This window comes from Equus asinus, chromosome 1, assembly GCF_041296235.1.
Source record: "Equus asinus isolate D_3611 breed Donkey chromosome 1, EquAss-T2T_v2, whole genome shotgun sequence".
NCBI lineage: Eukaryota > Metazoa > Chordata > Mammalia > Perissodactyla > Equidae > Equus > Equus asinus.
The window spans coordinates 110,192,106-110,205,080 of NC_091790.1; the positions used below are offsets into that span (position 1 = coordinate 110,192,106).

Sequence of the window (12,975 nt, forward strand, 5' to 3'; positions counted from 1 at the left end):
GATGGGGAAAATGAAGCGGGACGATGGTTATGCAGCAGCTGTTCCTATGCCTAGAATATAGTCAGTGCTCAGTAAATGGAAAGTAATGTTTTAAAATTAAAGCATACCAACCAAAGAAAAAAATTCTGCCAAGAAGAAAACTACAGTAACTAATAATCACTGTGGTTAGATAATAAAACATAATATTTTCAGTCTTGCTAACGGTCAGAGGACATTGATAAAGACAGTGAAGATGCTAATTGTATCATGGACAGAATAATTAAGGGAAGGCTGTATCAGCCTTTGAATTTGTAATTAATTTGGCAGAAGAACATCCTGTAAATTTTCCACTCCAAAGATAATATAGAATAGCTAATGAAAATGAGATCAGTTTTATCCAGGAACAAAAATTGCATAGCGTCCCCTAAATCTACAGTCAGTTTACAGTCCATTCACAATTCCAGACCAACAATTCCACAACGTGAGAATATTTCCCAGCTTCAAAGCAGCCCGCTTTTACCACCATAGGACCTCCTAAGGAAAAAAACAAACGCTCAGTTTATAGTTTAAAGATGGAAGGATGGCTGGTATCCGGAATATTTAAAGAACTCTTACAAATCAAAAACAAAAGACAAATAGCCCAATCTCAAAATGGGCGAAGGATCTAAACAGACATTTCTCCAAAGAACGTAGACTGACGGCCAATAAGCACACAAAAAGATGCTCCACCTCATTAGGTAATCATTAATCATTAGAGAAAAGCAATTCAAAACCACAGTGACATGCCACTTCATACCCACTATGATGGCTAAAATCAAAAAGACAGTAACAAGTGTTGTTGAGGATTTGAAGAAATTGGAACCTTCATGCACTTTTGGGGAAATGTAAAATGGTACAGCCATTTTGAAAATAGTCTGACTGTTCCCCAAAAAGTTAGTTATAGAGTTACCATATGACCCAGCTATTACATTCCTAAGTATATATTCAGAAGAATGGAAACCTTATGTCCACACAAAAATTTACACCAATGTTCATAGCAGACAAAAAAATGGAAACAGCCCAGATGTCCATCAACTGATAAATGGTGAAACAAAATGTGGTATATCCATACAATGGAATGTTATATTAAAGGGAATGAAGTACTGGCACATGTGACATGGATAAACCTTGAAAACATTGTGCTAAGTGAAATAAGCCTGTCACAAAGGCAACATACGGTATGATTCATTTATATGAAATGTCCAGAATAGGCAAATCCATAGAGACAGAAAGTTGATTAGTTGTTGCCTAGGGCTGTGGCAGAGGTAGTAGAGAATGACTGCTGGTGGCTATAATGTTTCTTGTTTGGGGTGATAAAAATGACCTACAATTGATAGTGTGATGCTGCGCACTCCTGTGAGTATACTAAAAGCCATTGAATTGTGCACTTAAATGAGTGAATTATATCGTGTACAAATTATACCTTAATAAAGCTGTTTAAAGAAAGAAGGTGGAATAAATCGTCACACATATGGTCAAATGATTTTCAACAAGAGTGAGAAGACCATTCATTGGGGAAAGGACAGTCTTTTCAACAAATAGTATTGGGAAAACTGGATATAGACATGCAAAAAAATGAAGATGGACCCTTACCTTACACCAATCCACAAAAATTAACTCAAAATGGATCAAAGACCCAAATTAAGAGCTTAGCCATAAAATTGGAAGAAAAAATGGCTGGGGGGAGTTCATAACGTTTGATTTGCCAGTGGTTTGTTAAATATAACACCAAAAGCACAGGCGACAAGTTGAAAAAGCAGGTAAGTTGGACTTCATGAAAATTAAAAATATTTGTGCACAAAGGACACTATCAACAGAATGAAAAAACAACCCACAGAATGAGAAAATATTTGTAAATGATATATCTGATAAGGGATTAATATCTAAAACATAAAGAACTCCTACAGCTCCACAACAACAAAAAACAATTAAAAAATGGGCAAAGAACTTGAATACACCTTTCTCAGAAGAAGATACGCAAATGACTGTTAAGCACGTGAAAAGATGCTCGACATTACTAACCGTTAGGGAAATACAAATCTAAAACCACAATGAGATCCTACTTTATACCCATTAGCATAGCCGTTATCAAAAGAACTAAGTGTTGGTGAGGATTTGGAGAAATTGGAACCACTGTGCATTGCTGGTAGAAATATAAAATGGCACAGCTACTGTGTAAAATAGGACGATTCCTCAAAAAATTACACATGGAATTACCATATGATCTAGCAATTCCATTTCTTGGTATATTCAAAAGAAGTGAAAGCAAGCGCCGGGCAGATATTTATACACTCATATTTGTAAGAGCATTATTCACGATAGCCAGAAGGTGGAAGCAACCAAGTGTCTGTGAACTGATGACTGGGTCAACAAAATGTGGCACATAGATACAACAGAGTATCATTCAGCCCTAAAAAGGAAGGAAATTTTGACAATGTTACAACATGAATAAATCTTGAAGACTTTTATGCTAAGTGGAAAAAGCCAGTTGCAAATGGACAAATTCCTCTTATTTGTGGTTGCTAGAGTAGTCAAATTCATAGACGAAGTAGCATGGTGGCTACCAGGAGCTGGGGGAGGGGAAACGGGAGTCACTGTTGAGTGTGTACAGAGTTTCAGTTGCAGAAGATTGAAAAGTTCTGGAGGCGGATGGTCCTGATGGTTACACAACAATGTGAACGTACTTCATGCCACAAAACTATACACTTGAAAATGGGTAAAATGATAAATATTGTTAGGGATAGTTTACATAATTTAAAAAAAGGTGGAAGAAGAAAAGATAAGGTAGAAAAGTAGAAAACGTCTTACATGTAGTGGGCCTGCTGTAAACCAAATACATCCATATTTAATGTGGCCGAGTACACTGAAACTTGCGTAGGTGGTGGCATCTTCAAGGTGTTGAGAAGTCCTGTAGTTGAGAAACTTTTACTGTATTTCACCAGGTGGTGGCAGACTTTCTGATAGTAAATGTTGTAGGGTTTGGGGGCCGCAGTGTCTGCAGCTCCTCAGCTCTGCCGTGACAGTGGGAAGGCTGCCCAGCCAGTATGGGAATGAATGAGCTCAGCTGAGTCCAGTAAAACTATTCCACAATCGAGTGGCCGGCGAGTAACAAAGGTTTCTGAGCGCAGAAGTCTTTTTCCATGATAGCTGGCAGACTGGTGCCTAGTCCTGAGCTAGGACTGTGCTCTCTGTGGAGTGTTGCTGAAGGCCTAGCCAGCTGAATGATGGGTCACCAGGAGTACATTTAAAGACTGCTGTAGTGTGGCTTGCTTCAGGACCGCGAAGGTGGCCCGCCCTAGGAAACCTGTGTGTGGAATTCATTGCGTGAGTAGATTAAACACCCGTATGATCTCATCAATTGATACCAAACCACATTGTATACAATTTAATACACAAAGATATCCCATATAGGTTGACTTAGATGTGGAAAATAAAAACCCTAACTAGAAAAACACTAAAATTAGTAGAAGGAATATGTGTATTCATGTGGTAGGGAAAGCCTTTCTGAACATGACTCCAAACCAGAAATCTGACTAGACAGAAATTTTAGGTACGACACACAAAAGAGAACTTCTGTATGGCAAAAGAAAATATAATAAAAGTTAAAGGAAAAATTCCGTACACTTATAGATGCATCAAAAAAGTCCTGAAAAACACACTCTAAAGTGGTAACACTGTGTTTAATTTCTTAGAGGTTAGATAACAGGTAACCTTTCTTCTGCACTGTTTAAGAAGTCTATATAACTAATAATCAGCAAAAATAGAGATACTTCTCTTTTGGCAAGAATAAGAGAGAACGATAAATTGTATTCTATTTGCCTAGGTAAGAAGGTATTCAACATGGGGGAGAAATTTTTTGAGAAGTTTCAGTAAGTTTTGGTGCATAAAGACTTAACTTTGATTTACATGTTATGATCTTAATTTTCTTCTTTCTCGTCGGTTTTTTTGGCATTTACATTTGAAATCTATGTCGTTATATTAGTTTTTCAGCTTACTGTTAAGTATAATAAAATATATAAAGTTAATATGATTTGTTGACTCCACAGATTTAGGCATGTAAAATTCACTGTAATGCAAAATTAAGTAAAATAAATGCTGTTTAATCTTAGAGCCATACTGCAGAATTCCTGGGCTGAAGTCATGGATTTGATATTGAAACCCCGTTCTGGAGGTGAGAATAAAATTCGTGTTAAAAAAAATAGGGGGCTGGCCCCGTGGCCCAGTGGTTAAGTTCGTGCGCTCTGCTTTGGCGGCCCAGGGTTTCACTGGTTTGGATCCTGGGCACGGACATGGCGCTGCTCATCAGGCCATGCTGAGGCAGCATCCCACATGCCACAACTAGAAGGACCCACAACTCAAGGTGTACAACTGTGCACCGGGTGGCTGTGGGGAGAAAAAGGAAAAATAAAATCTTTAAAAGAGAAGGAAGAAGGACGGCCAGGTTTTGTCTTATGTTGAATCAGCTGTGATAATGAACCATAGGTGGCTTTGAATCCTGGGAGGGTAGCATGTTGACAAAACCATCTCGTTCCGTGAACTTTCTGAATTTGCCATCTTTTCACTTTCTGATGGTTCTCCTCAGGTAGTAGAAGCTTTTCAGAGTACCTATATTGCAAAGAGCGTTTTCTAGTTCTGTGTTTTCAATGAAGCATTTTAAGTTAGGGAAATCTGTCACTTGGATAAATGTTTGATCACTGCTTTTTTCTGCCCCGCAGCCGAGAAGGGCTACTTGGTTAAATGCAGGGAGGAGTGGGCGAGGACCAGAGACCCGGCTGCTGCCCTCCGAAAGCTGCCTGTCAGAAGGTGTGTAGAAGGGCAGCTGCTTCGAGGACTCTCCAAGTATGGAATGAAGAATATGGTCTCTGCGTTCGGCATAGTGAGTGCAATTTGGGAAGTCAGGCAATGACCCAAGGTGGTTCAGTGCTTTTTAAATTTTGTCTTTAAATGTTTGAGTAAACTTTGAAAGAGAGAAGGTGAATAAAGGTGCTTTGGTGATCTCTGAGAGGTTCTGTTCAGACCCTGAATGTTGATGGGGTGGCCAGTGGGTACGGGCAGTGTTGGCAGGAATTACCAACATTGAGGGCTGGAGAAAAGCGTTAATGGGGAAAACATTATCGACAATGAAAATGTGATTTAAATTCAGTATCTTGCTATCTGAGAAATTCAGAGTCCATCAAAGAGGTCATCTCTTGATCATCCTCCAGCATCAGCACCGTGACCTGCCTCACTGAGAGGGCTGCACAGTTGGCCATCTAAGCGATTGCGTTCTGATTTGGTTTCTTCCTGGTGGTTCAGGAGTGGGTACCATCTTGGCCAGTGGAGCCTAAACTAGTATTTGTATAATGCGCAATAGACTAAAGTTTAACTCTTAAATTACGTGTATCTTATTTACTCTTCCCCCGATAGACAAAAAAAGCAGAATTCTTGCTGCAAGAAATTAGTTGTCAGTTCAGTCATTTAGGTTTTCTCCTTCCGTCGAATTATGGGAGAGAAAGCACTGTCGGCTGCACAATTGATGTGTAAATTCCTTGAGTTTGAGTGAAGTCTATGTCGTTGACTTAGGGAATAAAATTTATAGCATTTGCTTTATTTGTGTGAATGTCCACGCTGTGGATACAGAACGGGGAGCGCCACAGCTCTGCTCATGGGGGCGGCCCTTCGTCTGAGGGGCGGCCCTTCATCTGAGGGGCGGCCCTTCGTCTGAGGGCGCCCGCCTCTGAAATTGGTTTCTGCAGATCAGTCACTCTTTCTCTAGACTGTTAGGAAAATGAGAGGTTTAAGGTATGAGTGATTTGCTAGGGTCACCACTAAGCAAGCAAGATGTCTTGGAAAGTTCGGCACTTCTAATATTCAGAATGTTTTTTTTCCTTGTCTATTTTTTCCTCCCCTCAGATACCGAGAAATAATCGCTTAATGTATATTCATAGCTATCAGAGCTATGTGTGGAATAACATGGTCAGCAAGCGGATAGAAGAGTATGGACTGAAACCTGTGCCAGGGGACCTGGTTCTCAGAGGAGGTAAACAGGCAGATACCGTCGTCGTCCACCAAACTAGGGTTCAGTTGTTTGACACGAGTGCTTACTGTGCAGCGTGGCTGCTGATTAAGAGAGAGCGATGTCTGGGATGTTTGGAGTGGAAGGACCTTGTAAGTTGGGACAGACTGGTCTAGCTTAAAGCTCACGGGATGACCGGGAAGTTTTCTCTCTGTTCTTCAGATGAGGTTCAGTCACCCACCCGGCTGGCTGAAAAGCGGAAAGGCTGGGATTCAGAGTCCTGCCTGTCTGTTTCCAGAGTCCGTGTTCTCCTGGCACACCCGCTGCCCCCACTAGCTGCAGACCAGCTGCAGGGTGCCCAATAGACACACTGAGATTTGTCGTTTGTTCAGAAATTTCAGTTACTTATTTTCCTGATTTAGTATTTTTTCTCATCCAGTATTGATCATATCCAGTGTATTTTAATGTCCCATGTGCCACCACATCTCATCCTCTAAATAAAGACTGGTTTTTTTGGTTTATTCTCTTAGCTAAATGCATTCATTTGTGATAGCTTTCCAAATGGTATTTTTTAATACTATATATTTTACAAATATATTTGTTATATTTATGTATATGTGTGTTCCTACTATCTATTTTTTTAGTGTTTTTTAGTAAGGAAAAAGGATCTGATTTTTATAGAACATTTTTTTTTAAGATTTTATTTATTTATTTATTTATTTATTCCCCCAAAGCACCCCGGTACATAGTTGTATATTCTTCGTTGTGGGTCCTTCTAGTTGTGGCATGTGGGACGCTGCCTCACTCAGCGTGGTTTGATGAGCAGTGCCATGTCTGCGCCCAGGATTCGAACCAACGAAACACTGGGCCGCCTGCAGCGGGGCGTGCGAACTTAACCACTCGGCCATGGGGCTAACCCCAAAAAGGATCTGATTTTTTAAAGCAAACATTCCCAAAAATGAGGGTGCAGCCGAGAAGTAAATGTTTTTTAACTTTCTACTCCTAAATCCATGATTTTTATTCCTTGTTAGAACAGAAAAGACAGAAAGGTGTATGTATATTCCCTCTTAGTTTTTCAAGCTTAGTAGGCCACCAAACCTGCCCCCACTTGCACTTCTGACTACTTAGATGTGTGTAAGTTTAGAAGGTGGAGCTCATGAAAAGAGTGCCTGTTTTCTTCATTTTTCTTAATTTATTCATTTGTGATTTGCAGCCACAGCGACATATATTGAGGAAGAAGATGTTGATAATTACTCCATCCATGATGTGGTAATGCCCTTGCCTGGTTTTGATGTCATCTACCCAAAGCATAAAAGTAAGTTCCCTGTGTGGGGAAAATAGTTAAAACAAAGACTGACACAAATAAGCCACTGGCAGCCAAGAATAGAGAGGGGGGGAAAAGTTAGTACTTTAAATATGATTTTAGAACTTTGATTTCCATTAGATTTGAAAAAATGTTTAGATTTCAAGCATATATAAACCATGTTTACTTATAGAAGTCTTCCAGAAAGGGAGGCATTCAGATGGATAATTTAAAGTAAGAAACAAGATGGTGGAGATGGTGGTGGCAGTGGTGGTATTGGTCGTCTTATTATTTAAATTTGTGAAATTCACTAATTCTTATTAAGGATGGGAAGGGTTTGGAAAGTGAATGATAATTCTACTTTAACATTGCTTTTTTTAATCTTTTTTTTAAACCATATAAGTACTATCTGCTCATTGTGTTTTAAGTCAACAAGCACAAGGGCCAGCCTGGTGGCACAGCGGTTAAGTGTGCACGTTCTGCTTCGGTGGCCCAGGGTTCGCTGGTTTGGATCCTGGGTGTGGACATGGCACCCTTGTCAAGCCATTCTGTGGTAGGCATCCCACGTATAAAGTAGAAGAAGATGGCATGGATGTTAGCTTAGGGCCAGTCTTCCTCAACGAAAAGAGGATTGGCAGCAGATGTTAGCTCAGGGCTCATCTTCCTCAAAAAAAAAAGTCAGCAAGCACAGAAGTTTATAAAGTGAAAAATCAGAATTATATCCCATACCCCAGAGGCTGTTAAGAATTACTGCTGATACCTTCATGGATGCCATTTTTGGGGGAGGAAATTGGAACTTCTAATATTCACGGATTCGGAAATTGAAGAAAGAAAGCAGCTCTGAGCCTGGCACCCACCTTGTGGATTACTCCTGGCCAGGGCTGGTCTGTGGGAGGTGTTTTCCTGTTAAAACATCTTTCCTCTCAAGAGGCTGGAATTATTTTACTTATCAATGTCATGTTCCTTGAAATTTTACAAATCAAAGAATGATTAGGGTTAACACCCTTCTTTGATAATGCAGATACTTATAAAAGAGTTAAATAGTAATCTGCCACTTCCAGTTGATTCATTTAGTCCAATTGCTGCGCTCTCATACTTCAGCGAGGTTGACTTCACTGGGAGAAAAGGAGTAGAGAAGAGGAGAATGAGTAAGAGAAGCAGATAGGGAGGGGTGTGGTCGGCCTGTCCTGGGCAGATGGCGCAGTGAGGAACCAAGGAGACGAGTAGCAGGAACTAGTGAGAATGAAGGTACCAAGATGCTCAGAGCCACACTTGCCCTCTTTCCAGGAAAGAAAAGGAAAACATTCTTTTTTTCTTTCTTATGCCTCTGAGGATCAGAAACTTGGGCCAGTACCAATTAAAACATAAATTCAGCACAGCCTTAGACAAAGCCTTATGGCCAGACAGGGCCTCACTGGCTGATAGGTGGTAGTTTAGGCATGTGGATTCGAAACATACACACACTTGTGTCCACTGATGCTCAATTTAGGGATCCCTGTTGTCCTTATAACTGTGTCATGAGGGAGTCTTTCCTTGATCCTGGTATACCTGGCATTTTTATGAATAACTTGAATAAAGAAATCTGTTTATCGTATTTGCAAATAGTGTGACCCAAAATAGTTAATATTAATTACATGAAAAATGAGTATTTAAAAAAACTACAGAGGCTTAATTTAATAGGGCTGAGTGTGAATTCTCACAGTTAATGCTCAAAGATCAAATGTATGGATGGAAAAGGCCCAGTTTGATAGTAGTCTACATAGAAAGTGTCTGGAGTTATTGCTGAACATAAGCCTGTCACCCGGAGGCAGATAAGCAGTTTGGTGGGGAATACAGAAATGTCAAAGGAGTGGCAGTTAAGGGAACAATTTTTTGGCCTAGAGAAGATATGGCTGAAAGGTCCACGACTTACAGGTACATGTGGAAGACAGTTAACCTGCTGTGCTCCAAAGCAGCCAACAGCAGTTACAAGAAGACAGATTTCAGCTTGGAATAGAAAGAACTTTCTAATAGTCACAGGCCTCACAAAGAAGTCGTTCCCTGTAAATGACAGCAGTGTGTAAGCAAAGGCCGATGGCTGTCTCTCGGGTGTTACGGAAAGATTCCACATCAGCTGCGAGAGTGAGCCGGATGGCTTTCCCAGGTCTCTTATTTTCATGTTTGTTTATAACTACCTTCTTCCAGAAAGAGTTTGAGGCCTCTGTATATGGTCTCTTCCGACTCTGAGCGCATAGACATTTTAGTTTAGGGCCTTCTGAGGAAATGGCCTCTTGAAGCTAGCTTTGGAACCTTACAGCCCAGGTACTGTGGCTGGTTACAGAGACAGCTTTCACGTTGGCCAGACGTAAGCTGGAGACACCTAGTCCCAGTTTAGGTCAGTAGGTGTTGACTCCAGAGAACAGGCTGGCTCGTCAGCCAGGGTGACTGATTTCCCTGAACTTCCACGGCGCTCTGTGTAGTCGGGTTCGAGGCAGCTCGCTGACGTGCGCACTCTGACTCGCTCCTGTGTTTTATATCAGTTAGCGAAGCCTACAGGGAAATGCTCACCGCGGACAATCTTGACATTGACAACATGAGACACAAAATTCGGGACTACTCCTTGTCAGGGGCCTACCGAAAGGTCGTCATTCGTCCTCAGAATGTCAGCTGGTGAGTGACGGTCCGGGATGAAGTAGAGCTGAATGCCTGTGTGAGAGCTTGACCTGTTGCATCACTTACATATTTTTCTGTGCTCACAGCCTGGCGTCTAAGTGAGTTATTCTTGTTATTACTGTTATCATTACTGCTACTACTTGGTGTTTTTCAAATCATCAGGAGATAGATAAATGCAAATGTGTAGTGAAAGTGGCTTCGTTTACATTTGACTGACATTACTAAACTCTGGAGGAAATCTGTAGAGAGTGAACTTTGTCCCTATGACTGAAACACGGGTATTTGCTTACAGAGCTACTCCCGAGCAGGGCACTTCACTCACAATTAGCTGTGGGTTCCAGACACTGATCTGGTTGTTTTAATGTCATGTTTCTAGAGAGGAAAAGATACTTATATTAACCCATTTTAAAATACTTTAACACCTAGTATTATCTAAAGCTTTGTTTGATAACTTTTAAAATTAAATCCTGAACTAGTTGCCCATTGCCGGGAAATCCTCTCTCTTTCTCTCTGCCCTCCTCTTCTCTGGAACGTGGGAAGAGGGTGGCCGAGGTGGCCTGGGTCTCCCCACTTCAGAGAGCCGTTCCTCCTGGGTAGCGTGGTGTTCGTATTGGTAACCACTCTGGAGAAAATATAAGCGCTGTGATTAATTCACTCGCTTCTGTGCAAAGTGAAGTTTACTGCTTATCAACTACATATGAAAGGAATTTCCATCCTAGGGAAGTATTTTGTATCTTGTACATAGGCTGGCATCATCTGTCGTCTTGCGAATAATAATACAAAGGTCATACTTATGTATAAAATCTGGCTGTATTCCGTTATTGAATAGTTCCACCCAGAATTATTTACAACAGACCTGTGTGTTTTCGGTGCTAAACAAATGGTGATGAGTGTGGCACCTTTTATGGAAGTTCACATTCACACTCTCTTTGTTTCTGTGTTTTGAAGGGAAGTCGTTGCATATGACGATCCTAAAATTCCCCTCTTCAACACAGACGTGGACAACCTCGAAGGGAAACCACCCCCAGTTTTCGCTTCTGGTGAGTTTACTTGGCCGTCGGTTCTGTGTCGACTGTGAAACGTTTTCTCGTACAAAAACATGGATTTAAAAAAACTCTCAGAATCACCATCCCCTCCCACCCTCTCTGATTTCTGTTTTGCGTTTCGTTGTGATTTCATGATTGTGGCTGGAGGTCAGTGATTGAAACAGGAAATCCCACTGAAAACGAACGAGCGTTACAGAAGGTTGTGAGCATCAGCTGACTGAATCTTTCCTCCCCACCCCCAGAGATTTTCCACCGGGAAGAGAGTCCAAAACACTAAATTTGTGTTCTCGTTGGCAAATTTTCATTGCCATTCCCTTGTCTGTTTTCACTCTGAGCTCTAAAATTTTTTTTTTTTAATTTTTCATGCATTTCTCTCCTGTGCTCTTCTGTCACCTGCCCTTTTCATGAAGGTTGCAGGCAGAGTTACCGTAGACCGGCTGGGTCGCACACTTGCAGGTCTCTTCCTTCCCGTCCCTTCTCTGAGGCCCGTGGACATGGGCGCCTGGGGAGAGGAGCACAGTTCCTGTCCTTGTACAGAGGTGGCTTGGCCCGGTCTGTCTGCAGCCGGCTGACCTTCCTCACTCTTCTCTTCTCTCTCGCCCCGCAGAGGGCAAATACAGAGCTCTGAAGATGGATTTCGCTCTCCCTCCTTCCACCTACGCAACCATGGCCATTCGCGAAGTGCTGAAAATGGACACCAGCATCAAGAACCAGACCCAGCTGAACACCGCCTGGCTCCGCTGAGCCCTCGTGCCCAGATCGGAAGATGCTGGCTTCCTGCTCCTTCTGCTCTTCGTTCCAGCCCCTCTGGGGCTTTGGGATCTTTGTAGTAAAAGATTATTTGTATTTTTTCAAGTTTTTCTTAGCTTAATTTGCAATATTTGTACACATACACAAATCCTGAGGATCCTGACTCCAGCCCAGAGAGTGTAAATTAGTCAGAGGATGTTTCAGGTGCTTAAATCATGGTGAAAGTCGGCTTTACTGGCTTTATGATAATTGGGAAGGACTTTGGTTTAAAGTAGCAGTTTTAGGTTTTGCTGCCTTCTTGGAGGACCACAGGAATTTTTAACACCTCCATGACTGCAGTATACAACAGTACATTTGAAGAGAATCTGACTATGGATAAATAATTAGACCCCTCCCCACTTCTGAACATAAGTCAGTGTTCATGCTTATTTACATGATGATAAAACATCTACAGGTTTATAAACTCGAAATGATTGTCATTCTCTAGCTCAGGCACCATGTTCAAGCAGATGTTTCTAGATGTGTTAGTTGCGAGGGCTTTTGCGTTTGTATTACCGTTGCCTTGCGGGACGGTTGCACTGAAGGGGCCTGTTTCCTTGATGCAAACGTGTGCAGCTATTCTTATTAGTTCAGGTCTCATTTTCATTCTGGGTGCCTTTTATGTTCAGAACTCTTTCCACTGGACTGCTGTTTGTCCAGAAATAAAGAGAGAGCAGAGAAGACAACTTGAAACACTGACAAGGGCTCCTCGTATCAGCAGCGTTACCCTTTGTCACCGACGGCTTAGGTGTTTGCGTCTCTGGCATTGCGTAAAACTTCTCTGGTGGGAAAGGAGAAATATGCCTTTCCAAGGGTGTGTGGCCTAATTGTACCCAGTTTTATTTTCTATCATTTCTAGAACCAAATATAATAAATATTTTTAAAAACTCCTTTCTGCTGGTTGTGTTAAATCAATATCTAAAACTGGGTGCAAATGAGAATCTTGGCTCAGACTGAAGGCAAGGAGCTAAGTGAATGAGACCTTCAGAAAGGGTGTTGACACAAAGGTGTGTCGTGATGGGGTGTGAGACAGCATGAGGATAACACGGAGTTGCAGATTGTATGCCTGATGAATCAGGCTAGTGTGGATTCAGGTTGTTCTTGCAGTATCACCGCTCACTTGCCTTCCAGTGTACTTTCTGGAACGGAAAGGAAAGGGATGGAGGGGAGCT

At 41.6% G+C, this 12,975-nt stretch overlaps 1 protein-coding gene across 2 annotated transcripts in view; it reads left to right on the forward strand.

Annotated features, from left to right (window-relative positions):
- The window catches only part of PUS7 (pseudouridine synthase 7), a 46,094-nt gene extending 33,401 nt beyond the window's left edge, over window positions 1–12,693 (forward strand). For both annotated transcript variants that reach the window (XM_070505401.1, XM_044769724.2), the window contains 7 exons: window positions 4,128–4,189; window positions 4,734–4,894; window positions 5,911–6,037; window positions 7,227–7,328; window positions 9,836–9,965; window positions 10,917–11,008; window positions 11,622–12,693. In XM_070505401.1, coding sequence (XP_070361502.1) covers window positions 4,128–4,189; window positions 4,734–4,894; window positions 5,911–6,037; window positions 7,227–7,328; window positions 9,836–9,965; window positions 10,917–11,008; window positions 11,622–11,758 — 811 coding nt within the window. In that variant the 3' untranslated portion in view covers window positions 11,759–12,693. The remainder of the gene's footprint in view (window positions 1–4,127; window positions 4,190–4,733; window positions 4,895–5,910; window positions 6,038–7,226; window positions 7,329–9,835; window positions 9,966–10,916; window positions 11,009–11,621) is intronic.
- Window positions 12,694–12,975: the final 282 nt, after the last annotated feature.